The sequence below is a fragment of the Notolepis coatsorum genome, assembly GCF_963971535.1.
Source record: "Notolepis coatsorum genome assembly, chromosome: 1".
In the NCBI taxonomy this organism is placed as follows: domain Eukaryota; kingdom Metazoa; phylum Chordata; class Actinopteri; order Aulopiformes; family Paralepididae; genus Notolepis; species Notolepis coatsorum.
The window spans coordinates 128,294,234-128,320,912 of record NC_140165.1 but is presented as its reverse complement, the minus strand read 5'-3'; the positions used below and the strand labels follow the sequence as shown (position 1 = coordinate 128,320,912).

The following is a 26,679-nucleotide window of genomic DNA, read 5'->3' as shown; positions in this document are numbered from 1 at the left end:
CACACACACACACTACACTACGTGTTTCTCTGTGTGACTCACTTTGTATCTTACTGCTCATCATAGACGCTACTCATTAGTGTTATTGCTGCTGTGATCTACCTCCTAATGGGACGACCTCATTATGATATTATCGCTACGGATGACTCATATTATGTAGCTGTGTGTGTGTCTTCATGTTTATTCTATGGACGGTTTTAACGTGACAACATAAACATTCTAAAAACAGACCCAAGTCAATTTCCTCTTGCAATGTTTGCTAATGCAATAGCCGACAGGAAATACACTTGGGTTCAAACTGTTCCCTAGCAACAGAATAGCAATAAAAGCGTGTACTGTATATGTGTGTGTGTGAAATGGATCCACAGCTTGGCCTGCGTGGTGCTCTGCGGCGCGCGTGGTCTCTCCTCTGGGGTCCAGGGAGAGGCAGTGTGAGGGTCCACTTCGCCCAGCCCTTCTCTCTTAAGGTACGGAGCACGACTACACACAGCTGCTGCTCACATGTCTCCTATCCGCTCAAGTTCAAGTTTGTTTTTAATTTGGCAGAACAAAATACAGAATACTTTATAATGAAATGCTTGTTTCTTATGAGCCCCTGAGAGTGTGCTACATACAGTAAAGAGAGAGTAAGTAATTTTTTTTTTAAAGTAGGTAAAGTCAATATCCATATATACAATATACAATATTACAGAGTAAAATTAGTAACAGTGAGGTAGAATGCAGAGGTACAAAACTTGGGGTAGGGTGCAAATGACGTATGAATGTGGTGCAAATCTCTTTAATGATGGATACATATAAAGTGTCTAAAGTGAGTGGTAAGGTGAGTGTTTGTTTAAAGTGAGTGTGTACGTGTGGATGTGTGTGCAGTGTGTGTAGATGATGGGTTGTTACATAGTGCCATTGTCATTGAGCAGCCTGATGGCCTGGGGATAGAAGCTCCTTCTGAGTCTCTCTGTACTGGCCATGAGACTCCGGTATCGCTTGCCTGACCGCAGCAGTTCAAAGAGGCAGTTGTTTGGGTGACTAGAGTCTTTGATTATTCTCTTAGCCATGGTCCAGCAACGCTTGTTATAAACGTTCTGGAGAGTGGGAAGCCCACCTCCAATTGTGCGCTCAGCTGAACGGGTCACTCTCTGTAGTCTGCTGCGGTCTTGTGCGGTGCTATTCCCAAACCAGGAGGTGATGTTGCCAGTCAGGATGCTCTCTATTGTGCACGAGTAGAAGTTCTTGAGGATCTTCTGACTCATTTTGAACTTCCCTCAGGTGCACGCGCGTTCAATTAGGTTAGTATGGCTCTGAGCTGGCTTTTTAAGTTAGGCTAACGTAAATAGACATGATTTAAAATGAGATTTTGTCTTGCCTGGATTTGAACTAATCTGGTCTCACCAGCTAATCAGTAGGAGCATTGGCGATAGCAGTGGAAATCAATAGAGGCAAACGAGTGCAAACACAGGTGTGAGCGGGATTTACATTATTCTGAAGAAGAAAACTACCATGAGCATTGAGCACGAAAATTCCTTTTCATAACTTTTACTAACTGTGTGTGTGTGTGTGTGTGTGTGTGGTGTGTGTACCTGAAGGAGATCAGTCAGAATGGAAGATGCAGAGTAGATGGATGGCGCTCTCTACAGGACCTGTTACTGCCAAGTATCCTAAACAACAGGTATCAACCGTGTGTGTGGGGGGGGGGGGGGGTTGGATGGGATTGTATCTTATCTAACATCTGTGAAATTGAAAAGTGATTTTCCCTATATATATATATTCCCTCTTATCCGGGGTGCTATCTATCCATCCAGATTGTTTTGGTGTGATTTGTCTAGTTTTGGAGATATCTGCCACAGAGATGTCTGCCGTCACTAGAATACAATGGGGGTGTAGTTTGACAGAAAGCAGTTCCTACATGAAACTGCACACAACAAGATCTATGGATTATCCTGAGTATTATGATTTCTGGAAAAAGACCATGCTTTTGAGTTTTTCAAATGTAGTTTTTTGGTGCTTTGAGCGCCACAAGCAGAGTGCCAATGGAGCTGAATGGCAGAGTGACGTCAGACATCTCCAAGATATCTGATCACCCAAGAGAATATTTATTTTGGGTGAACTTCCCTTTTTAGATAGAATTTATTTATTTATTATGTAAACCTTAAATTTGGCACCGCTAGGGCGCGACTCAACCCTCTTAGTACCGCCGCCATCACACACTGCCAGTGAGAAAGATAAGTGAGCATCTTAGCTCAATCTCTGCTCTGTGTCGGATTTAATTCTTCTGACCGAGTGGGGGGCGGGGAACAAAGACGGCAATAGAGACGGCAATAGATGCGTGTGTGTCTGATAGGTGTGTAGTGTTGTCAGCGTGGGAGCTAGTGAGTGCTGAGAGCAAAGCCCACATGATTAAAACACCTCCTGTCCTCGCCACGCTCACTGAAGCTCTCTTTGTCTCTGGCTGTTTCTTTAGTTATTTTTGTTTGTGTTGAAGCCACTTTTTTGTTCTGTATTTGTCGATATTAAATACATGCAGTGGGAATCAAGGGGAGCGGCTCGAGTTAAAATTGAAGAGACACACGCCAATATCGAATCTTGATATTCTCTCTCTCTCTCAGCTCCACTCATACACACTCAAATTAAATGGCATAAATGATGCTCATACTCACACTTGATGTGTTGTTGGAGACTATATCTCACGCACATCAATTTTGAGCAAGACATGTTCTGCACACGTTAGCGTTACCCGCGGCGCCTGAGGCTGTACGGTGTATTGTTGGCTATAGGCTTCCTGCGTAGCTCTCCTTTCATGTCAGAAGAATGGTGTTGTCAGCCATCCACTGGGCTCACTCTCATAATGGTCTTCAATAGGGTTCCTGTGTTTCACCATGTATATAATAACACATTTGAACATTCAAGTAAGTAATCCCTGCATTGCAATTCATGACGCAGGTCCATTGACGCGAGGATAGAATATAGCATTTTTTTTCTCCTAACATTGCTCTTAACCTCCCTTGCTTTCACCCTCGCCTACACCCCATTTTCTGTTAAGGACGGATGCTATATTTGGGCAGCGGATGATGTCGTGGGTCCTGCCCTCTCATTACGCCCCCGGGCTCAACCAATCGGAGAGAGACCTCGGCATCGCCCTGACGCTGCACCTCATCTACTGTAAGTGCGGGGTTACCAGCAGTTCCTACCTGGACTGAATCATAAATGAATCCTCCTCAGCCCACTCATCCACCTCTATACAACGTGCCGCTGTGTGACTACCTTAGATTCAACGGTGACGTATGGAAATAAACAAGCGCAGTAATGAGGTGGAATTACTGTCGTGTTGTGTTTGGATCCGCGGAACAGTAGAAGGGAGAAGGTCAACTATGTCAACAAGAGGGTAATTCCACCACGCGCCGGCCTTCTGTGAACACGCAGCCTGGTGCAGCTAGAAATATCACCAGAGCACACAGGACAGTCGATGCCTTTATATCTGGTGGGTGGGTTGACTTAAAAGAACACGTTTTGGGAAATTAGCTTATAATTTTCTCCAGAGAAAGACAAGAAGATAGATACCAGTTTCATCTCTGTGCGTTCAGTAGAAGGCTATCTGGCTACATGTTAGCCTAGCTTAGCACAATGAATGGAAGCGGACATGACCGGTTAGCCTTCAGGAGAGGTGTTAGTTGGACAATGCCTAGGCTAACCGGTCATGTCCGCTTCCATTCATTGTGCCGAGACGTTTCGAGACACTGACCACGTCTTCATCAGAGTCCAGACGAAGGGAAATGTGACCCGGCACGTAGAGCTGCCGCGGTATTGCTGTTTTCCTTACCGCACAAATTTGCTAAATATTTCCTACCGCGCGGTTATTACCGCACGCACACAAAAAATTTAAAAAAAAAAGTTTGAATGCTTTTTTTTTAGTAGTAGTCTACTCTTTATAGCATATAGCCTGCCTCTAGTCTAAATGTCTATCTTTAGAGGATGACTTTGCAGCATGAATATTGTTTGGGATTCGGCAAGCACGCATTAGTTATTGAAAGTGAAACTCTGGTCGTGCGCAGTTCACTCGGTGTCGCGGGCAGGGCTGGTTACCCCCCGGCCCCGACCCTTTCTTATTATTATTACTATAAAGTTACTACTTTATAATAAAGGCATTCGTTTTGTGGCATTAACATTATATAGTTATACGTTCAATAACATCAGCGTATTTACCGGACGATAGCAAGGCAAGCAATACTCTATTCATATCTCAGTTCCTTTCTTTGCTCAGAGCGTGCTGAGTTGTCCCATTCTGCGGTCTGTTAATAAAGTTTTCAATCAGACAAGTGTATAGAACGAAGGGCTTTTATTATAACATTCGTTGCAGACAGTAAAATCATTATGTCTCGTTTAGTACTCCTGAAGAGCGATGGTAGTCCACTCCGGCGGAGTTAAAGCTAACGTTATTAGCAGTGTTGTGATGAGCTGACATTCAGGACGTAAAAAACGTGTGACGCGTCTCTCTTCTGACCAATCAGTGGTCTGCAATGTTTCACGTGACTTTTCTGGTACCCAATAGGGTCGCTTGGAACCTCGATAGAGAAGTAGGGTATATCTGCAGAGCCGCAAGCCCAACGAGAGGAGGGTAATTTATTATTATTATTATAAAAAAACAGCGGTGACGCTGTATTCAGCCTACTCTGCGGTGGCCGTGATGTAACAGCGATACCGCGGTAATCGCGGCAGCTCTACCGGCACGGTCTGTCGAGTTGTTAACTCATTGACCGCCGGGGATTAGCCATCGCCCTGTGGTCGCATTGCCACACGTTAAAATATAGGACTGAGTCACCTTGTTTGTAGAGCTATAACTATATTCTATATTATAGCTATGGATACAATACTATGGCCCATTTGACATCACCTATCTATCGTTCAATATGTGAGAAAGAATGAATTTTTCCATCCATACGTTCCCGTGTTATACCGTGGTGAATATAAGTATGGTTTTAGAGCGTCTAGGGTAATTCATGAAATCCTGAGTTAAAGCCCTATACGTCGATTCCACTATAGACATTGCCATGTCTTGCCTGTATACGCTATTATCCCGAAATCAAATCTATATCATAGCTATTATGTTCCATCATGAATGCATGAAAGGGGTGGGGTGTTGTTTCTGATTATTTGATTGTCAGTAACGGCATTCGCATTGAACACTAAAAACGGTTATTAGCCCGATCGGTATGAAAGCATTGCAGGATCAAGCTAAAATCTACGTCAAATCGTCCTTACCTGTGGCCGGGAGTATTCCAAAAATAATATTCCAATTCTTTGATCGCCATCTGGTATATCCAATGTCCATTTCGTCAACGGCATAATCTACCACAACATATGGATCGGAGATATTTGACGCGCTTCGATGGAACCGGCAGAACCGCTCCCCTCGCCCGACAAGGAAACATGAAACCGGAGACCTGGGGCCGTCCCACAGAGAAAGATACAAGGGTAGAAAGGGTGCTCGATACCGCCGTCTAGCGTGATACGGCCGGTATTGCACTTTTACATTCTCATGAGGATTCCCCATGTTAACCCAGAGTCTGTGTGCCTGGAATGAATAGCAATATAAAAGAAATAACGATCAAATAACGTATATATACGTGGTTGGCGTTCAACGGTTGTCGGACAAACACGTATATAATCGTTGTTGGCGGCCATTGAGTTAAGGAGTTCACGATTCAGCATCACCATTGAATGTAGAAGCAGCATAAACAAGGCCAGAGTGGAGTTCAGTACTTTTTAAATTGAATGTTAGTAAAAGGAAATAAAGACATAAACTGTCTGTGTGCTCCAGTGATCTTTTCCCTATCTGGCAGCGATTGACCTATTTCAAACCCTGCCCCTTTTTCCTTGATCCTCCAATCACAACTGTTGCATCCGAGGGAGCATTAAAAAAAAAAAAAAGATTTACAGAGTCAAGCAGGACCCTGGCTGATTGTTTATATACATGTGTCTGTTTTGTTTGTTTGTAGCGACTAAATCCTGCACTGCTGTGATGGCCACCGGTCTGGTGTCCAGTCTACTGCTGTACAGACACAGAAAGGTACATGCAATGTCCCGTCTGTGTGTGTGCAGTGTGTGTATCCTTGTGTTTGTGCGCATATCCATGAGGTACCACAGGCACTATGATTGGCCCACTTGCCTTGGGCCACTCTTTTTCCTGTTTACCCTCATAATGTGAAAACGGTATCGCTCTCGTGTGGAGAAGGGATTAGCAAAGACGGTCCTCGTATAGGCCATGGACTGTATGTTTGTAAAGATTGCAAGATGCTACAAAATGAATTGTGAGAGGTGGCCAAGAACATCGGTTTGGACACCTTGGCATGCGTGAAATAATGGGAAAATGTTCGAAATGAACTAAACTAGATAAGAGAAGTGGGGAACAATCTACTCTATTGTCCTGGCTGTTAAACACCAGGACATGGATTACAATGTACGACTATGACGAGGTAATTATTCTAGTAAGCTCTGATCACTTATCTAGTAGTCGTCCCAATATTCTGACTGTCCAAACTTGCTATGCACATGCAGAGTTATGAATGCTCACACCCCCACAATCACCACAGACAAAACACCTGGCGACACATTGTCGCTGAGCCCTAATCTCACCTTGATTCTTGCCCACATGTTGACGTCAGTGATAAATTCACCATCACACCACTCCAGATTAAAGGCCCATAAACATTCAAACTGCCCTATAAACCAGATGGGTGTGTGTGTGTGTGTGTGTGTGTGTGGTGCAGTCATTTCCTGGCTGCTCCTCGTCAAGATATCTATCTATACCCAATACCAGTGGGTGGTTAATGATGATGGTTTCCTTTTATTGTCCGTCGGACGCATCTCATCTGTCTCTCTCTGATGCCGTCTGTCTCTCTCTCTCTCTCTTTGTCTCTTTATTCCTCTCTCTCTCTCTCTCTCTCTGTCTCTTCTCCCCCCCCCAGGGTGTGTGTCTCTCAGCCTTGTGTCGTGATGTGGCCTGGCTGATAGACGAGGTTCTGTTCAGGAAGAAAGACGTGGGCTTCGGAGGGAGGTTGGTGGAGGTGGTCTACTGCTCTGTCGCCCTCCTCGCCCCTCACCTCGTCATGGTGGCCCTGCCATCCCGGTGGGTTTAGAGCAGGGGTCAGGAACCTTTTTGACTGGGAGAGCCATAAAAGCCAAATATTTCTAAATATATTTCATTGAGAGCCATATAGTATTTTTAACGTACAATAAATTAAATATGTCTTACTTTTAATGCGACTTCTGGTGTCACAGGAAGCTCATTCCAAGTTTTAAGAATCAGCTGGTCTTCAGGTTGAAGATTTTTTATTTCTGTCCACTTGTGTTCCCTCGCCAGCTCTGCTCGCTATATCTTCAGCTACAGATACTATTAGCTGTATCTTCAAAACTAATTTCTGTTTACTTTAAAATGACACAGTATTATTAAGAAATATCACAAGTATTAAAAAAAAAAAAAAAAAAAAAATGTTTACTCAAATATTTTTCTGGGAGCCATACGCTGTCACCAGAAGAGCCATATATGGCTCGCGAGCCATAGGTTCCCGACCCCTGGTTTAGAGTGTTCCTTACTGCACTACAAGCCATCTGCGTCAGATTGTCTTCCTCTACAACTTTTGCCAGGGACATCGATTTAAGGGCGCGCCTTAACTCGAAACTGCAATCGTTACCAAAAGCATGTTTTAGGTCCGGTAAAATACGACACTGATCGGTACAAAAACATGTTTTAGGTTCGGTAAAATAGACATAGAATAGACCTTACCTTAGCCAGAAGGTACTCCAAAAAGAATAATCCTGGTGATCCCATCGCGATTGCAATTACGTGTGTATATGTGTATACGGAAAATCTCAGAGCGATCGCTCTGTCCTGATTCCCTCTGAGGGGGAGGAGTTCTTGCAGAGACTCCCCACACTAAAGTGGCCCCACACTAAACTATCCAAGTTCAAAAGGTAAGTGATACTGCCACCTGGCGGGATTCGATCGTCATTGCAATTCCAACATAGGCAGCTGTGCCAGGGAGACCCAGGGAGCTCCAGCCGTGTGGTTAGAACGGTGGATCAAAGGATCCAAAAACGAGTATACTCCCTATATTTTAAAGCATTGTAAAGTCTGATGGCTGTCAGAATGAAGGACTTCCTGTGCCGTTCAGTGCTACATTTTGGGATGTACAATACATAGAGGGATGGGTGTGGAACAAAAGGCACAAATGACCCCCTGCCACCACCGCTACTGCAGAACAGTAGGACCTCTCCGGCTGCTCTCGTCTCTCCATGACCCCCTGCAGCTAAAATTAATGGACTATTAATAGATCACTCCAGGCTTCATCTGTGTTCATACAGGCTGTGGTCCTGTGAACAAGGCCTTCTAATGTAAATTTCTCTCTGTGATGAGGCTTCCCTCTGATAAGGGATTTTGAATTTCAAAGCGGCAGTTAAAATCGCTAGCCAAAGATTGCTTAGCATTGCAGATCAGTTCACCAGCGTAATTTAGGGTTAGCGTTAGCAATTTGGCTTTTAAAAATGGGAACTTTAACTAAACATAAATATACTTTTGGTGAAACGCAATTTCCCCATTAACCCCACATGTAGCATCAAGGATGGAATTACTGGTAAACGGGAAAGGAAAACTCTGTTCATTTTCACCAGATGTGAATAAAAAGGAATCGTTTTCATGATGACAAAAACAAGATACAAGAGTTTTATTTGTCACGGCATACAGGTATACAGTGAAATGCGGGGGGTCTCGCCCGCAACGATGTGCATAGTACAAGTAATAATAATAGAGTCCAACCAATAGAGCGACATAGTGCAATAAACAAGTAAACAAAGTAGGCATATCGGTATCTGTACATGAGCTATTTACAGAGCATGGTAGGACATGCTAGGTCCTGAGCAGTGCAGTACACTGTTAGCTACAGATGAGGCATTGGGTCTTTATGTACACTGCTATACAATGCTATATTATACGATCTCAAGCTATACTATTCTTAAAGTGATCTTTCCTTCTGTAAAGTGTCATAGTGTGAGCGTGTGCAGCATGAGTGAGTGTGTGCTCATGTTAAAGTGGCTGCTAGTGTGTGAACGTGTACAGTGTGTGTGTTGTGTGTGTGCTCGTGTGCTTGTGCGTGGAGAGTTCAGTGTTCAAGGCTCTGATGGCCTGGGGGAAGAAGCTGAGCCTAAGTCTCTCTGTCCTCGTTACTGGTGCTCGCAGGCGGTTTGCCTGACCGCAGCAGCGTGAACAGGCTGTTGTTGGGGTGGTGAGGGTCTTTCATTATCCTGCAGGCTCTGGATTTGCACCTCTTGTTGTATAGGACCTGCAGGGTTGGTAGTGCAATACCCGTGGTACGCTCGGCTGAGCGCACCACTCTATGTAGGGCCTTCTTGTCCTGTGCCGTGCTGTTGCCATACCAGGCAGTGATGTTTCCAGTCAAGATGCTCTCTACAGCTCCGGAGTAGAAGGACTGGAGTCTCTTCCCAGATACTCTGAACTTCCTTAACTGTCTCAGGTGGTAGAGGCGCTGTTTCGCCTTTTTTTTACGACTGAGTCTGTGTGTTGTCCATGTCAGGTCCTCTGAGATGTGGACCCCCAGGTACTTGAAGCTGATCACCCTGTCCACGGTAGCCCCATTTATCCTCAGTGGTGTGTGTGTCTCCTGCTGTCTCCTCCTAAAATCCACGATCAGCTCCTTGGTTTTACCAATGTTCAGGAGCAGGCTGTTGTCCAGGCACCAGCGTTCCAGTACCTCAACCTCCTCCCGGTAGGCCTTCTCGTCGTTGTCCGAGATCAGCCCCACCACCACTGTGTCGTCCGCAAACTTCACTATGGAGTTGGAGCTGAACTTGGCCACACAGTCGTGTGTGTATAGTGAGTACAGCAGGGGGCTCAGAACACAGCCCTGGGGGGACCCGATGCTCAGGGTGATGGTGTTGGAGGTCTGACCCCCCACCCTGACCGCCTGGGGCCTTTCACTCAGAAAGTCCAGTATCCAGGCGCTCAGAGCGGAGCTCAGACCCAGCTCGATCAGCTTGTCCACCAGTCTGGTGGGGACTATGGTGTTGAACGCTGAGCTGTAGTCAATGAACAACAGTCTCACATAGTCCCCCTTCTGGCTGTCAAGGTGAGAGAGGGTGCTGTGCAGTACTTGGGAGACCGCATCGTCCTTTTTGGCCTGTATGCAAATTGCATAGGGTCCATATCACTGGGGAGGGAGGCACAAATGTGATCCTTGACCAGCCTCTCGAAACATTTCATGGCCACAGAGGTGAGTGCCACCGGTCTGTAGTCATTGAGACATGTTGGGGAGGGTTTCTTTGGTACAGGGATGATGGTAGACATCTTGAAGCAGGCAGGGACCACTGACTCCGCCAGAGATCGATTAAATATGGCGGTGAACACAGGGGCTAGCTGGTTGCCACAGGACTTAAGTATGCGTCCTGTTATTCCATCTGGGCCAGCAGCTTTTCTGGTGTTCACCTGCATAAATTATCTTCTCACACTGTGTACCGACAACGAGAGAGCGTCCCCGCCCCCCGCGGTTGCCCCCCCCCCCCCTCCACAACAGCCGGCGCGCCAGTGACGTCACTAGCCGTTGAGCTAGCGGCGCCACTGTCTACACCAAACCGAGCGTAGAAAGAGTTGAGTTTGTCCGCGAGAGAGGCGTCGTCGCTCCCCATTGAGGGGCCGCTGACTTTGTAGTCAGTTATTGTCCTCAGTCCCCGCCATAAGCCTCTTGTGTCCTTTTGTGCCATTTGTCCTTTTTGCAAGTTTTACAGCCTTGCGCAGAGTATAGACTGTAGCCTTGTACTCCTCCATGTTTCCTGGCTCTCTGCCCAGGTTGTAGGCAGTGGTGCGGGATTTCAGAGCTGCTCTGATAGTGCTGTCCACCCACGGTTTCTGGTTTGGGAAGACCCGCGATCTCGCTGACGTCACTGGCGCTTCCTTGAAACATATCCCAGTCGACGTCCTCGAGAGCGTCCTGAAGCGTGGCCTCTGATTGGTCGGTCAATTTTTTTGTCTCACGTGACACGACGGCGTCACGTGATCTTTGTTTGTAAGCGGGATAGAGGATAATGGAGTCATGATCCGATGTGCTTGTAGCCCCAACGTGAGAGGTCTATTACACAGGAATCACTGAAGTGTCTTAAGCATTCTATAGTACCTCTAAATGCTATGCTTATTGTTTCTTCAAAAGGCCTTCATTGAAATTGTGACTGTGTAACTGACTATGTTAACTTCTATTTGACCTTGAGTATGTGTTGATGTAAATGGTAAATGGATTGCATTTATATAGCGCTGTTATCCAAAGCACTTTACAATTTGTTCACTCACAAATTCACACACCGACGGCGGAGGCGACCATGCAAGGTGCCAACCTGCTCATTGGGGAGCAGTTATGGGTTAAGTGTCTTGACACAGTGCCCGGGTGGAGCAGGAATCTAACCGGGAACCTCCGGATCACCAGACGACTGCTCTATCTCCCAAGCCATTGTTGCCCCCATGATGTACAAATGAAATTCCTCATGGCAAAATGAAGAAATCTGAATGGAAACCTTTCACTCCATCATCATTCCACCATCCAGTTGATCCATTCAAGTTTCAAGTTCAAGTTTCTTTAATAGTGGTCATACAGAAGTACAGAATACTTTTATACAAAATGCTTCTTACTGTTACGCTCCAGAGACTGTGCTAGACAAGATAAGTATGAAATAAAATAAAGTAGCATGTAAAAATAGAGGTCACAGTGTTCAGTATAGACATATGTACAATGTTCGATGCAGAATAGAAGTAACTGAGTTACTATACAATATACTATGCAATGTACTAATATACAATACTATATAGTGCAAAGCAGAAATGGGATGAGGTATAATTTAGGTACAATTTACAGTAAGGTGTACGAGTTGTAGTGCAAATCCTTTACCAATAAATATAAAGTGTGTTTAGGTGATCTAAAGTGTGGAGAGTGGGTGCTGCAGTGTGTTTGTTTAAAGTGAGTGTGTGCGTGTGGATGTGTGTTCATTTGGTGGTTGTTGCATAGTGTTTATTATTCGTTGAGCAGCCTGATGGCCTGGGGATAGAAGCTTCTTCTGAGTCTTTCTCGCCTTGAGACTCCGGTATCGCTTGCCTGACCGCAGCAGTTCAAAGAGGCAGTTGTTCGGGTGGCTGGAGTCCTTGATGATTCTCTTAGCCTTACCCCTGCACCGCTTGTTGTAAATGTTCTGGAGGGTGGGAAGCCCCCCTCCAATTGTGCGTTCCGCTGAACGTGTCACTCTTTGTAGTCTGCTTCGGTCTTGTGCAGTGCTATTCCCAAACCAGGAGGTGATGTTGCCAGTCAGGATGCTCTCTATTGTACATGAGTAGAAGTTCTTAAGGATCTTCTGACTGACTTGGAACTTCCTTAGGCGCCTGAGGAAGTAGAGGCGTTGTTGTGCCTTCTTCACAACACTGTCGATGTGTGTGGTCCATGTCAAGTCCTCGGATATGTGGGCTCCGAGGTACTTGAAACTGTTCACTCTCTCAACCGGTGCCCCGTCGATGCTGAGGGGGCTGTAGTCCCTGACCCCCGACCTCCTAAAGTCCACAATCATCTCCTTTGTTTTGCTGACGTTCAGGGAGAGTCTGTTCTCCTGGCACCATCCCGCCAGGACCTTGACCTCTTCCAGGTAGGCCCTCTCGTCGTTTGCAGAGATCAGGCCCACCACTACTGTGTCGTCAGCCAATTTGATGATTGTGTTGTTGCTCCGCTGAGCCACACAGTCATGTGTGTACAGGGAGTAGAGGAGGGGACTCAGAACACAGCCCTGTGGGGCCCCTATGTTGAGGGTGATGGATGAGGAGGTGCAGTTGCCTGCTCTCACCACCTGGGGTCTGCCCGTCAGGAAGTCTAAGACCCACTGGCAGAGGTCATAGTTCAAGCCCAGGTCCCTGAGCTTGGCTGAGTTTGGAGGGGACTATGTTATTGAATGCTGAGCTGTAGTCGATGAATAGCATTCTCACATAGTTCCCCTGCCTCTTGTCCAGGTGTGATGCTGCTGTGTGCAGCACATGGACTATGGCGTCCTCCGTGGACCTGTTGGGGCGGTATGCAAATTGCAGGGGGTCCAGGTTGATGGGGAGGGAGGAACAGATGTAGCCCTTCACTAGCTTCTCAAAGCACTTCATGGCTATGGAGGTGAGAGCTACAGGGCAGTAGTTGTTGAGGCAAGTGGGCGTAGATTTTTTGGGTACAGGGATGATGGTGGACTTCTTCAAACAGGTGGGGATGACAGCCTGTTCTAAGGACAGGTTAATTATGTCAGTGAATACCGGGGCCAGTTGGTCGGCACAGACTTTTATGACGCGGCCGGGGATGCCGTCCGGTCCTGCTGCCTTCCTGATATTCACTTTTTTTTTTTTTTATCCACTTTTTCTCCCATTTTCTATATTTTCTCCCATCCCAATTTCGTATCATCCAATTCAACCCTCCCCTGTCACGAACGCTGTTTCTTGCCTCCCACAAGCCGGCTGCAATGTGGACTAAGTCATACATAGCACAAGTCCCCTCCGGTACTTGAGGTAACAGCAGTCGCATCTTTTCACCTGCGCAGCTCGATCTCTCAGTGGCAAGGAGTAACGCGTGGGAGGCTCACGCTGCCCCCGACACTTCCTGATTCTACTGCGCAGGCGCACCAACCGACCTGTAGGAGTCGCTGTCCACAACGCCCGATCCCCACCCATCAGTTTCCCACCCCCTAATACGGCCAATGTGTATTAGTATGAACGACCAGCTAAACTGAAAGCAATGTGGAGCGCTGGGCTCGAACAGGCGAGCCCAGCGTCTCCGCATTCGTGGCGAGCGCCTTGCCCACTACGCCACGTAGCCGCCCCCTGATATTCACTTTCTTAAAGGTCCTCCTCACCTCATGTTCTGTTATTCTGAACACTGAATCTCCATCAGCAGTGCCCCCCCCTCCATTGCAGTGGTTTGTAGGCTGGTGTTGTTATTCACCGCCTCAAACCTCGCATAGAAGGTATTGAGATCATTTGCTAAGGAGATGTCACTGTTCAGCTTGAGGGAGGTGCCTTTGTAATCTGTCATCGTTCTGAGGCCCTGCCACATGCCTCTAGAGTCAGCCTGTTCAAACTGAAGTTCAACTTTGTCCCTATAACGCCGTTTTGCCTCTATTACTGCTCTCCTGACGTTGTATCTTGCCGTCTTGTGTTCATCCATGTTGCCTGTCACAAGCCCGGCGTTGTATGCTGAGGTGCGCACTTTCAGAGCCTCACGGACGGTTTTATCTACCCAAGGCGTTTGATTTGGGTAAATTCTAATTGTGGTAGAGGGGATTGTTTCTTCTACCAGAGTACAGACAAAGTCAAGCACCGCTTCAGTGTATTCGTTAACACTTTCAGCGCCACGCCTGGTTTTCCGTTTTACCGCTTGAATGCCACCATCGGCGCCAATGTTAACGTTAATATCGCCTAATCTATGTTTTAAATTATGGCTATGTGTCTAATCTGCCCATCGCATTATCAAAGACTATTTTCCAGTCAGTGCTGTGAAGGCAGATTGTTTTTTTATCGCGTCGTTGCCGTTTCAGAGCAGTTAGAAAAGCCCCCGTTTTGATATAAAAAACAGCTCATTCTGGAGCATTCTATGAAAATCGTCTTTTAGTGGAATATTCCACAACGTTGATATTCGTTGGCCTTTTTATGAATAGTTTTCAAATAAACGCTAGATGATCAATATTATACGTGCACGCACGCACATTACGGCCGCGCACTGATAATCGCTCCGTTGATTTCCTCACGGACTTTTACAGTGAAACCGAAAGAAGACATTTCACAAAACAGCTTATAACTTCATCAAACTTACTCTGATTATCCTACCAATGATAACATAGAGTCCTTACCTGACATCAGATGGTATCCAACTGGTATATTCCAATTCCTGATCACCATTCGAAAAAATCGATACGTGTATGGATCCAACGCGATACAGTAGAACTCCATGATCCGCGGGGATCTGAGGCTCCAGAATGAACTCTAGTAACCCCGGCTGGATCAGTGAACTGGAAAATGTGGAGTACCGGAGTTTTTTTCCCCATTCATTTTCATTGAGTCCATTCCAAAATCACTTATGTCATCTGGGAGACGACAGGGGGCGCTTTTTTCCAGTGATCGCCGGCGCCCCTCGGCTATACTCGGGTAGGCTCGGGTGATGCAATAATTTTTCAGATCGCCAAAAAAAAAAAAAAAAGTCCTCTGGGATGTACACTCCGATCATGATGATGGACGTTAACTCCCTCGGGAGAAAGAAGGGTCGGCATTTAATGGTGATAAACTCCAGGTCTGGGGAGCAGTGGTTAGACAATTCCTTTGCGTTGCCTATATCGCACCACTCCTTGTTTACCATGAAAGCTATGCCGCCTCCTCTCGTCTTTAGTGATTCTTCTGCCGTTCTGTCCTTATGGAGAATGAAGAAGTGATCTGCCGGTTCTATTGCATGGTTTGGGATGTCCGGAGTCAACCAAGTCTCGGTGAAACAAAGGACGTTGCAGTCCCGAATGTCCCTCTGGAATTGGATCCGTGCTCTGATGTCATCCAGTTTGTTTCCCATCGATTGCACATTGGCCAACAATATGCTGGGCAATGTGGTTCTGTGTCGCTTGGATCTCAATCTGTTTCGGACCCCAGCTATTCTTCCTCGTCGTCGCGCCTTTTCCTTGCGTCGGCCGCAACAAAGGATCTCCGCTGGCCACTGTTGTTGTTCAGCAATCCGATCCAGAGAGCAATCCAGTCGGTACGTTTTTCTTAATCCAATGTCAATGAGTGACTGACGGTCATACACATATAATGCACCAACAGTTGGTGCAAATAAAACTCTTAAAACTATAAAAATTAACAAAAGTAAGCACAGTCTCGACGGAGCTAACAGAACGGCGGCCGGTCGGAGCAGCGCCATCTCGATATCGATATCCGCCAACTCTCTCTCTCTCTCTCTCTCTCTCTCTCTCTGTCTCTCTCCCTCCCTCCCTCTAGGAAAGACCCCTCAATTGCTCCACGCCTGTCCCTCTCGGCCACCCTGAGCCTCTCCCTTCACGCCCAGATCGTCACGCACACGTTTATCATGGAGGCCGTCGGTGGTGAGTCACCATGCAACACATATTATTATAGACTCTAGTCATTACAGACTTTTACAGACTTTTTTGCAGCCCAGTGAATTCAATCAATGGGGAAACTCATATGGCAATCTCACCATACAGCCCAAGTTTAGTTTACCAAGTTGGTGTTAGTTGCTGTGTGTGTGTGTGTGAGTCGGTATGTATGTAGTTTTGTGTATATGTATGCATGCCGGTATATACTACGACTATTATTATAATCTATGCTTTGAATGGTATTGGAGATCTATGTGAGCTATAGAGATTAGAGACATGTCTGGAGGGGAGGGTACTGTTGATTGTTGGGTGTGTATGTATGTATGCGTAGTATCGTGTATATGTATGCATACCTGCATATACTATGACTATTATTATAATCTATTCTTTGAATTGTATTGGAGATATACTTGAGTTACACAAATTAGCTATAGAGAAATTATTGGAGGGACTGTGCACCCGCATGCCGTCTACCATGCAGATATGGGCAACCTTTTGTCCCATAACTATAGCCACACTCACCACCTTGTGGCAGGGGTTACTTAATGATAACCCCTCTTTCCACATAACCTTAATAATGTGGAATATCTCCTGTAACCGGTTAGAGGTTGCAGAAATTGGAAGTTCACTGTTGGGTGTTATGTTTGTGTTTTATGTTTTTGTTCTTGTACACAAAGTTTCAGTTATCTATGTTTTTTTTATTTTTATTTTTTTGGTTAAAGGTTTTGAATACATATATAAGAAAAGAGCCTCAAAAGCAGTGCAATGGGGACACTTAAATTAATCTCTCTCAATACAAATGGCCTAAATAACCCAATAAAAAGGAAGAGGATACTGCAAAAACTTAAGAAGGAAGGAGGAGAAATAATCTTCCTTCAGGAAACACACTTGACCAAAGTGGAACATGCAAAGTTGGAGAAATTAGCCTCAGCCCAAGTATTCTTCTCCTCTCACACATCAGCAAAAAGAGGAGTGGCAATCCTCATAAAAAATAACCTCACTTTTAATAAAGAAAAATGTATTAGAGATAAGGAAGGAAGATATGTTTTGGTTACGGGGGAAATAGAAGAACAACAAATAACTTTGATTAATGTCTACAATCCGCCTGGAAAAGGAGCAGATCTAATGAAAATAATCGTATCCTTGATAATGACAGAGGTGAAGGGAACACTCATAATGGGGGGAGACCTCAACTTGGTGATGAATCAGAAGGTAGACACCCAAAGTAGAATAAAACATAAATCAGAACAAGCGGCAGTGTTATTAAGAAAAACCCAAATAGAGTTGGGACTTTTGGATGTTTGGCGTTGTCTACATCCCCAAGGCAAGGCCTTCACCTTTTATTCCAATGCACATAAGGTCTATTCAAGACTAGATTACTTCTTTATGTTTAAAAATGAGATTTCAAAGGTCACAAAATGTGAAATATTACCTATAACTATAGCAGACCATGCACCAATCATAATGGAATTAAACTTGAAGATGGAACGAGGGGAAACGATTTGGAGGTTAAACAACTCCCTATTTGGCGACCAGGACTTCAAGGAGAAAATAAAACATAGCATGAAGTCTTACTTTGAGATCAATGACAATGGAGAAGTGACATTCACAATACTGTGGGAAGCTGCAAAAGCAACAATACGAGGAGAAATCATAGCATATTCATCCTGGAAAAAGAAGCAAAGAGATAGAGAAAAGATGGTACTGGAAAACAAAGTAAAAAAACTACAAGAAGAACATGAGAAAGGGAGGAACAAAGAAGTACAGATACAATTGAACGTAGCTAAAAAAGCATTGGAAACTATAGAAATACATGACATTGAAAAGAATCTCATGCTCTGTAGGCAAACATATTATGACAACAGCCCAAAAGCACTGAAAATATTAGCATTTAAACTAAAGAAACAGAAAGAAAAAACTGCAATAGCCACTATTATGGATAACAACTCCACATATAAGAGGGGGAAATCGAAAATAGCATTATGTTTTAAGGATTATTATCAAAACCTCTACACTCCAGAAGTAATAGGTGTGGACCCACAGAAAATTAAACAATACCTAGATATTTTAAATCTTCCCACAGTGTCCGTTAAACAAAATAATGAATTAGTACAACCAATAGTAGAGACAGAAATCCTAAAGGTCATCCAGAAGGGTAAACCGGGAAAAAGTCCTGGAAGTGATGGATTTACTTACGAATTCTACAGGGAGTTTAGATACCTAGTTACTCCCATCTTATGTAGAGTTTTTAATGAGATCCTACAAACAGGAAACTGGCCGGACACATGGAATTCTGCCATCATTACTGTTATACCTAAAGAAGGAAAAGACCCGACAGACTGTGCATCGTATAGACCAATATCGCTCTTAAATGTAGATCAAAAATTATTCGCATCAATTATAGCAACCAGACTCTCACATATACTACCTAATATAATTAACTTGGACCAAACAGGATTCGTTAAAGATCGTCTCCTAAGCGACAATGTGCGGCGTACTCTTAATATCATTGATTATGCAGTACAAACAAAGCAACAAATGCTGACATTGACATTAGATGCTGAAAAAGCCTTTGATCGGGTGTCATGGCCCTTCATATTTGGAGTATGTGAGAATTTTGGATTCCACCAAACTTTTATTAAATTGATTAAGGGAATATATAAAGAACCTAACGCAAGAGTAAGAGTGAATGGGACACTCTACGAAATTTATTTTAAAAAGGGGGACAAGACAAGGGGACCCATTATCGCCCCAAATATTTGCCTTATGCATAGAACCCTTAGCCGAAAGCATAAGGAAAAATATGAGGATAAAAGGTCTCACAATAAAGGAAGATGAACATAAACTAGCACTGTACGCGGACGACATCATAGTGTATCTTACAGATATATATATTTCACTACCGGAGTTACTCGATGAAATTACAAACTATGGAGTTCTGTCTGGATATAAGCTTAATTTAAATAAAACTGAAGCTATGGAAGTAGGTGACCACTTGGAGAAAGACTTCAAAAAACAGTTTAACTTTAAATGGGACCGAAACAAAGTGAGATATCTGGGAATAACTATACCTAATAACCTAGACAATCTACATCAGTGTAATTATGGAAGTTTGGAGAACTCTGTAAAGGAAGATCTGAATAGGTGGAAAATTGTACCTCTCACTTTATTTGAAAAAATTAATATTATTAAAATGAACATCTTGCCACGTTTTCTATTTTTATTCCAAAACATGCCATTATACATAACACCTAAATGTTTCAACGTTTGGGAGGGGCTGCTGAGAAAATGTATATGGGATGAAAAGAAACCTAGAGTCAAACTCAAAATCTTGCAACAAAAAAAAGGAGGGGGACTAGCATTACCAAATTTAATTAATTATTATTACGCAGCACAGGTAAAACCGATTCTAATATGGATGAAAAACGAGATGAGACCCAAATGGAAGTCAATTGAGTTGAATCTAGTGGAATCACTCAGCACATTGATCTTCTCCAGATATAAAAAAGCACAGATCAAAATACACAAAATACACAATTACTCTATATATAACACATTTAAAATCTGGAGGGAAATATGTAAAATAAATAAAATTAAGGAACAAGAAATGATCTGCTTAAGACAAATAGCATGGGACCCAGATTTTTCTCCAAACAGTATTGACGTTTTTTTTAAGACATGGGAAGCTAAGGGCCTCATACGTTTCTATCAAATGTACAATGAAGGAGTGGATTCTTTTGAAAATGTAGCTAATAAATATGCCTGTCCTAGTAATCACTTTCACCGATACCTGCAAGTAAGAAGCTACTTAAGAGAAAAAGTCCAAATTAAAACTCTTGAAGATCTCCACCCCCTACTGAAATACATGATAAAGACTCAACAAAGCCATAACCTCAAAAATACAACTGGACAAATTTACAAAATGCTCCAAGAAAACAAAATTGAAGATTTAAGCTATATTAAAAATAAATGGGAGAAGGAACTGAAAACAAACATACCAGATAAGGAGTGGAATCAAAGCTTTAAAGATATCTTCCATTATATAAAATCACCCTTTTGGCAGGAGTATGCTTGGAAAATAAATATGAGGTACTTTAGAACACCATCGAGTATGTCCAAATACGCACAAAATGATCCCGGCTGCTGGAGGGAGTGTGGGGAGAAGAATGCTGACCATACACATATTTTCTTTACATGTAAAAAAAATTCAAATCTACTGGTCAGATATTCTAGACATAATGGAACAGATGTTTAAGGAAGTGGGTATAGAAAAACATGATATACTCTTAGGAACACGCCCCAAAAACCTACAAAAAGAAGAACTATACCTTTTTTTATTTTGAGAGCTGCAGCACTTAAACAAATGACAAGAGCTTGGAAAAAACTTGAACCCCCGAAAGTAAACAAATGGTTAGAAACTGTAGAGGACATATATAGTATGGAAAAGGTAACCTACAAAATCAATAAGAATGAAAATATGCTGGGAAAAAGATGGGGTCTCTTTAAACTATGGAGGGGTACTAGTTGACAGACAGATCAGTCTTTAAGGAAGATTTTAAGTAACAGGAAACAGTGATGATCTACTGATCAATTGTTGGGGAACACCCCTTAGGCCTACAGCTACTGTATACCTACAATGAAAATTCAAGCCTTTTTACTTATTATTATTATTTTATTTAAATTTTTAGTTTTTTGGTTGGTTTCTTTTTTCTATTAATTTCTTATTTGTTTGCTGTTATTATTGTTGTTGTTGTTTGTTGTTTTTCTTGTGTGTGTGTGGGGACGGGTAGAGATGGATGTTGGATGTGTGCCGGTCCGGGATCTATGCTGGTGCTCGCCCCTTTGTTTGTGTTTTCGTCTCCTGTTTTTTGTATGGGTGATGGGTAAAAAAAAAAAAAAAAAAAGTGTCAAGATTTGGAATATGCGTATGTACATTTGTGTGGGTATGTACGTATGTAGGTATGGACAGGGGCAGATGTGTATGTGGGTACACTTACTATACCTAAATGTAAAATGTTTTTGTTTGACACAATAAAGTATAAAAAAAAAAAAGTTTAACCGGAGAGAACTGAAAGATTTTAGGAGATGGGCCACTTGACCAATCTCAAGCTCCACCCTCTTTTCTTGATCCTCTAATCACAACTGTTGCTTGCTTTTGTTTGGAAAAGAATTAGGATTATTCTCGTTTCCATCAGGAAAGTCAGAGCAGTGAGTGAGCATAGCCTTTACATTTTGCTGTTAAATTGGGAAGAAAAAAAGGGGCAGGTTTGAGATAGGTAAATTGCTGCCAGATAGGGAAAAGATCACTGGAGCACACAGACACAGTTTATGTCCTTCTTTTTTAGAAAAGAGGGTGGGGTTTGAGATGCAGTAGGTCAATTGAAAGTCAAATGAGGGACAGCATAACGCCATAGGGTTACATGAGCTTAGTAAAGATGGTAGAGGGTGTTACTCACACCAAAACAGAACCCAGGTCAAGTATGCATGCATGAAAGTCTGGGCTCTTGCCATAAGAATAATGCTTTTCTGCTAAACTACTACATGAAAATCATTCAAACGACTTCCGGTTTGCGACGTTCTGGTGAACAGCCACATGAAAGAGCTCCCGGTCATTGAATATCAAAAAAGGAAGTAAAACAATTCAAAGCGAAATAAAAAGTGACAATCCAAGGATATAAGAGAGGAGGAAGGAGGAACACGAGAAAAGGCGAGAGAAAAACGACCCCAGAAGAAGTACAAAGGAGGGCGCAGGAGATGATTCAGGCTGCCATGACACAGTGGGAAGCTAACATGCAGGCTGGCGCGACGCAGTGGGCCGCTAGCAATGCTAGCATACAAGCTAGCTTACAGGCTAGCGTGACGTATGGCTGGGCGATATGGCCAAAAATGATATCGCGATAACGATATCGATAACAATAAAAAAAACTCAATAAAAAAAAAATATATATATATATATTACAACAGATGTATGTTTATTTTGCAGCAATTCTTTGTCATTGCCGCCATCTTTAGTGTTACAGCCCCTCACACTCCAGTTCTCAGGCTGCAGCTGGTTTGAAAGCGAAAGTAAACAGGTTTCTCTGCTGGCTGTGGCTCCAGGGGAGTTGAACAGTTCTGGCTCTGCTAGTTTATTTTCTATCTTTTGGCTAGCACACATAGCCTACTGTGTACAGACGGTTTCAAACTGTATTTTAAATTAGAAAGCAAACAAAATAAAAGAGAAAAATAAATCTCAATTTGGTCAGTATTGTCATTTGGACAAGCAAAGCCATTACTTTAAGTTGCAGGCAAGAAAGACAAGTCTGTCCACTGTCTCTGGTTTTAAAACGGCACTGTTGCAGGTCAGAAGTTTTTTAATTTTGATATTTTTTTTTGTTATATTTTTTTTTCGATATCGATTATTAAAATATATCGCGATAATTATCGTTATATCGCCCAGCCCGCCGTGACGCAGTGGGCAGCTAGCATACGGGCATCCAAGCTGAAAAGCAGAGTGCGTTGGCTAGCCAACAGGCTAGCACAGTATCTAACCAGGAGCTACAAGCTAGCATACAGGCTGACACAATGGCTATCCAAGCTAACACGCGGAACAGCCAGGGCAACATCGATGGACTCAGGGAGGAGTTGGAGAAGGGTCGGGGAATACAAGCTAACGTGGCGTTGGACCGCAGCGAGGCCTGGCTGGAGCTGGAGAAGGAGCTGCAAGCTAACATGGAAGTTAACACAATGAAAATGGCGCAGCGGGGGATGCAAGCTAACGTGACGTTGGACCGAGGCGGGCCTGGCTGGAGAGGAAGCTGCAGGCTAACATGGAAGTTAACACGATGAAAATGTCGCAGCGGGGGATACAAGCTGACCGGACGCTGGACCGCAGCGAGGCCTGGCTGGAGAGGGAGCTACAAGCTAACAAGGCCAGCGCGCGGACTGGACTCGATGCAGTGCGGGGTGTTCGGAGGAGCATGGAGGCTGGTTCGGGAGAGGTGAAACAAATGGCCCCCGGGGGAGGGACAGGGAGACGCTGGATACAATCGGACCAACCAGGACTCGGGCACCGAGGTCGGCCGGACCATCCGCACACGAGATGCAGGCGCGGAGGCCGTCCGGGCCGGCCAAGATACGAACACGGAGGCCACACACACCAACCGGGATCCGAGCACCGAGATCGACCGGACCAGCCAGAACTCGAATAACTAAGTCTCACACACCAAGCAGGACTCGAGCACTGAGGTCATACACACCGACCAAGATTCAATATCGCATATGCATATAATTAGATAGTGAATGGCGGTTATGATTCGAGACACACTGCAGACAACACACAGACCACTGGGAATACAAGGTAAACACATTAGTGGAACACATTAGTTGGGGAAATTGGGACTTGATTCGGGACATTTAATACAAATAATACGTGCTAGACTAAACTGAGGACACTAGCACACATGACACACAACTAAGATGACGGGGAACATGGGGAATCACATTCGGAGACCTGACCGGGAGCTTGGGAAATGTACTATCATATGAAAGATAAAAATTCAAATAAAATGTTGGACAATAATAGGGACATTGGAGAATCCCCACTGGGAATATCTCCGTCGTTATAGGAGGGGCCCTCTCCAGGAGAGCCTTACCCCCTCCAACCCGCCAACGGGGGTCAAACGGGGTTAAAAAGAATTACCTGGGAAGTGCCAATTGTCTTTAGTCTTCTTATATATTATTTCTTCAGAGTTATGTTAGAATAGCAGTTGCTTTAAATGTGCACATGGACAAATATGAAGGACAAGAATTCAAAATGTTGGACATGAAGAGAGGCTTGGAGAATCTTCTTTGGGGGGTATCTCCGTCTCTGGGGGGGGGGGGGGGGGGGGGGGGCTTCTCCAGTGGGAGGGCGAACCATATAACCATTTATATTCATGTCAGTTTTTCTTATTGTGTTAGTTTTATTTTCATAAATGTATGCGGTGATGTCGGTGACATGGGAGGTACAGAGGTGGGCAGGCTGGGTTCAGTGGGGGGGGGGGGGGGGGATGTCGGGGGGAGGGGCCAATCGTTCCGGCGATTCGACCCGGGGGAGGGGGGGCCTTGCGTGTTGTGGGATTGGTGTGGGGGGGGTGGGGTTTCCTGGGGTCCTCGGCCGCCGTGGCCGGGGGCGGTCTGGTCACCGGGTCGGGGGGCCATTGAGGTGTGGTGCTTTGGCCTTCTGCGGGCTTGGGGTTCTCGTGGGCCTGGCGGGTGGGGGCTCTGGGGGCTCGGCTCTGCGCATGGTGGACCAGGATATGGGGGTGTTCAGTCTCTCGGGGAGGAGGGCGGGAGGGAGGGGTTTCTCTCAGGGGGATCAGAGCGGCTGGGCTTTGCCCGGCGGTGGCCCTGTGTGTTGGGGGGTCGGTGGGCGTGGGGTGGGGCTCTCGGTGGCATGGGAAATAGCGGGCTTGGCTCGGTGGGGGGGGGGGAGTCCCCTATCCTTTCCTCTACTGGGCTGGCCCAATTGATTCAAGGGACCCGTGACGCTGGGGGCCCGGCTGCGAGCGCAGCGGCCTGGGATATGGGGGGCTCCAATGGGCTTAACTCAGGGGAGGGGATGTCGGGGGAGGGGCACCATCGTTTCCGCGGTTTGGCCCAGGAGGGGGGGGCAGTGTTGCGATGCTCATATCAACACTGGTTGCACGCACGCTAATGACGCCACGTGCACGCGCGCTCCCAGGCATCACTGGGGGGGGTCTTGGATGTTGTGGGGTCGTCGGCCATGGGGTGGGGTGCTGGGTGACATGGGAGGTAGCGGGCTTGGCTCGGTGGGGGGGGGGGAGTGCCACCCCTCGAACCTCTGCGGGGCCTGGCCCACTTAAATTCAAGGTACCCGTGTCGCTGAGTGCTCGGCCCCGGGATGTGGGGGAGCCCGGTTTCTGGGGGTGGGTGGCGGGAGGGGGGGGGGGGTCCCTCTCATGGTGGTCTAGTAGGCTGAGCGCGGCCGAATTCAAGGGGCCCATGTGGATGTACTGTTGTGTTGCTGATGTCATTGTAGGTATTGTGTAAGTGTTGTTTGTCTATAAATGTTAATACAAAAATGTAAGTTTAAAAAAAATAAAAAATAATCGTTCAAACAAGCTAAATAAAGTTCCATTATTTAAAAGAAAAACTACCAATATGGATTCTGAATTTCTGTTGTTCTGATGTAAGCAGCATCCTTGAACAAGTGCCTTAATTGGAACCCATTCCTTTATTTCCCCCAACTACATACAGTAGGTGTAGGTTTATATAGGGACGCTAGAGACATGTCGGAGTTCACCAGCCGGTCTTGCTCACACCCTACAGTACCCTACAGTAGTAGTGGGGCGGCGTGGCTCAGGGGTAGAGCGGAGCGTCCAATGATCGAAGGGTTGGTGGTTCGAATCCTGCTCAAGCCCATGTCCATCCCATTGCCGTTGTGTCCTTGGGCAAGACACTTAACCTACTTGCCTCGTATGAATGTGTATGCATGTGAATGAATGTTGGTGGTGGTCGGAGGGGCCGTAGGCGATGATTATTCGCCACGCTTCCGTGAGTCTGCCTCAGGGCAGCTCTGGCTGCAATTGTAGCTTACCACCACCGGTATGACTGTGTATGAAAGAATAATGGACTCTGTGAAGCGCTCTGAGTCAGAGAAGAGCGCTATATAAATCCAATCCATTATTATTATTATTATAGTACCTTCGTTCCGTGATAAATCGGGTGTATTCTTTTTATGCAGACTGTAGACTAACATGTAGTTAGGTCCAGAGACGGCAGAAAGAAATTGAGAAATTAGTGAAGGGGAGGAGACGGCTAAGAAAGCAGTGGAGAAAGCCATCAGTGGATGAGAAAAAGCTAATTCATGTTTTGCAGGAAGAGCTAAGAAATCGGTTAGCGTTTTTCAGACACTTTTCCTCAATGAATTCCAGTTAATGTTAACAATTCAGAGCTCTTGTCTACCAGGCTCTTGGTTTAACTTAAGTCCATAAGTCCTTAGTTCATAGTTCAGACACTGGGATCCATCCTAACCGCAACCAGTGTTGTGCTAGTTACTGAAAAATAGTAACTCAGTTACTTTACTCGTTACTTCATTTCAAAGTAACTTCGTTACTGTACTAGTTACTTACACCCAAAAGTAATGAGTTACTGTGAAAAGTAACTATTTAGTTATTTAAAAAAAAAAAAATTGCTCAAGTCCCATGCCCCATATACTCAAAATCGGTTGATCAACTTGACAGTTTCCATTCACATCACCGATCTCTGCTAAGCAATGTGGTCTAGAGCGTTTCATTATATATTCCCTCCCCGCTGTATGTATATTTCTCTCCCACCCACCCACCCCCTCCTAATGTACAGTCCCCTCCCCATCATATGTATATACTCTGTCAGGATCTAGGGGTAACAGTACTGTATATTTGAATACCGCTTATGTCACAAATGTATCAGTACTAAATACCTATATGTCCCTATGCCATAAATGTCATGTATGTTGTGTATGTCATAAATGTCTATATGAATTGAAAATGGGGGACCCTGATGGAA

The 26,679-nt window shown here is 44.9% G+C and overlaps 1 protein-coding gene across 1 annotated transcript in view; it reads left to right on the top strand.

Moving 5' to 3' along the window:
* The window catches only part of gpat2 (glycerol-3-phosphate acyltransferase 2, mitochondrial), a gene marked incomplete at its 3' end in the record, with an annotated part of 144,365 nt that overhangs the window by 70,888 nt on the left and 46,798 nt on the right, over positions 1 to 26,679 (top strand). Inside the window, exons 10-15 of the mRNA XM_084307348.1 lie at positions 369 to 467; positions 1,581 to 1,663; positions 3,035 to 3,153; positions 5,988 to 6,058; positions 6,957 to 7,117; positions 16,034 to 16,137. Coding sequence (XP_084163474.1) covers positions 369 to 467; positions 1,581 to 1,663; positions 3,035 to 3,153; positions 5,988 to 6,058; positions 6,957 to 7,117; positions 16,034 to 16,137 — 637 coding nt within the window. The remainder of the gene's footprint in view (positions 1 to 368; positions 468 to 1,580; positions 1,664 to 3,034; positions 3,154 to 5,987; positions 6,059 to 6,956; positions 7,118 to 16,033; positions 16,138 to 26,679) is intronic.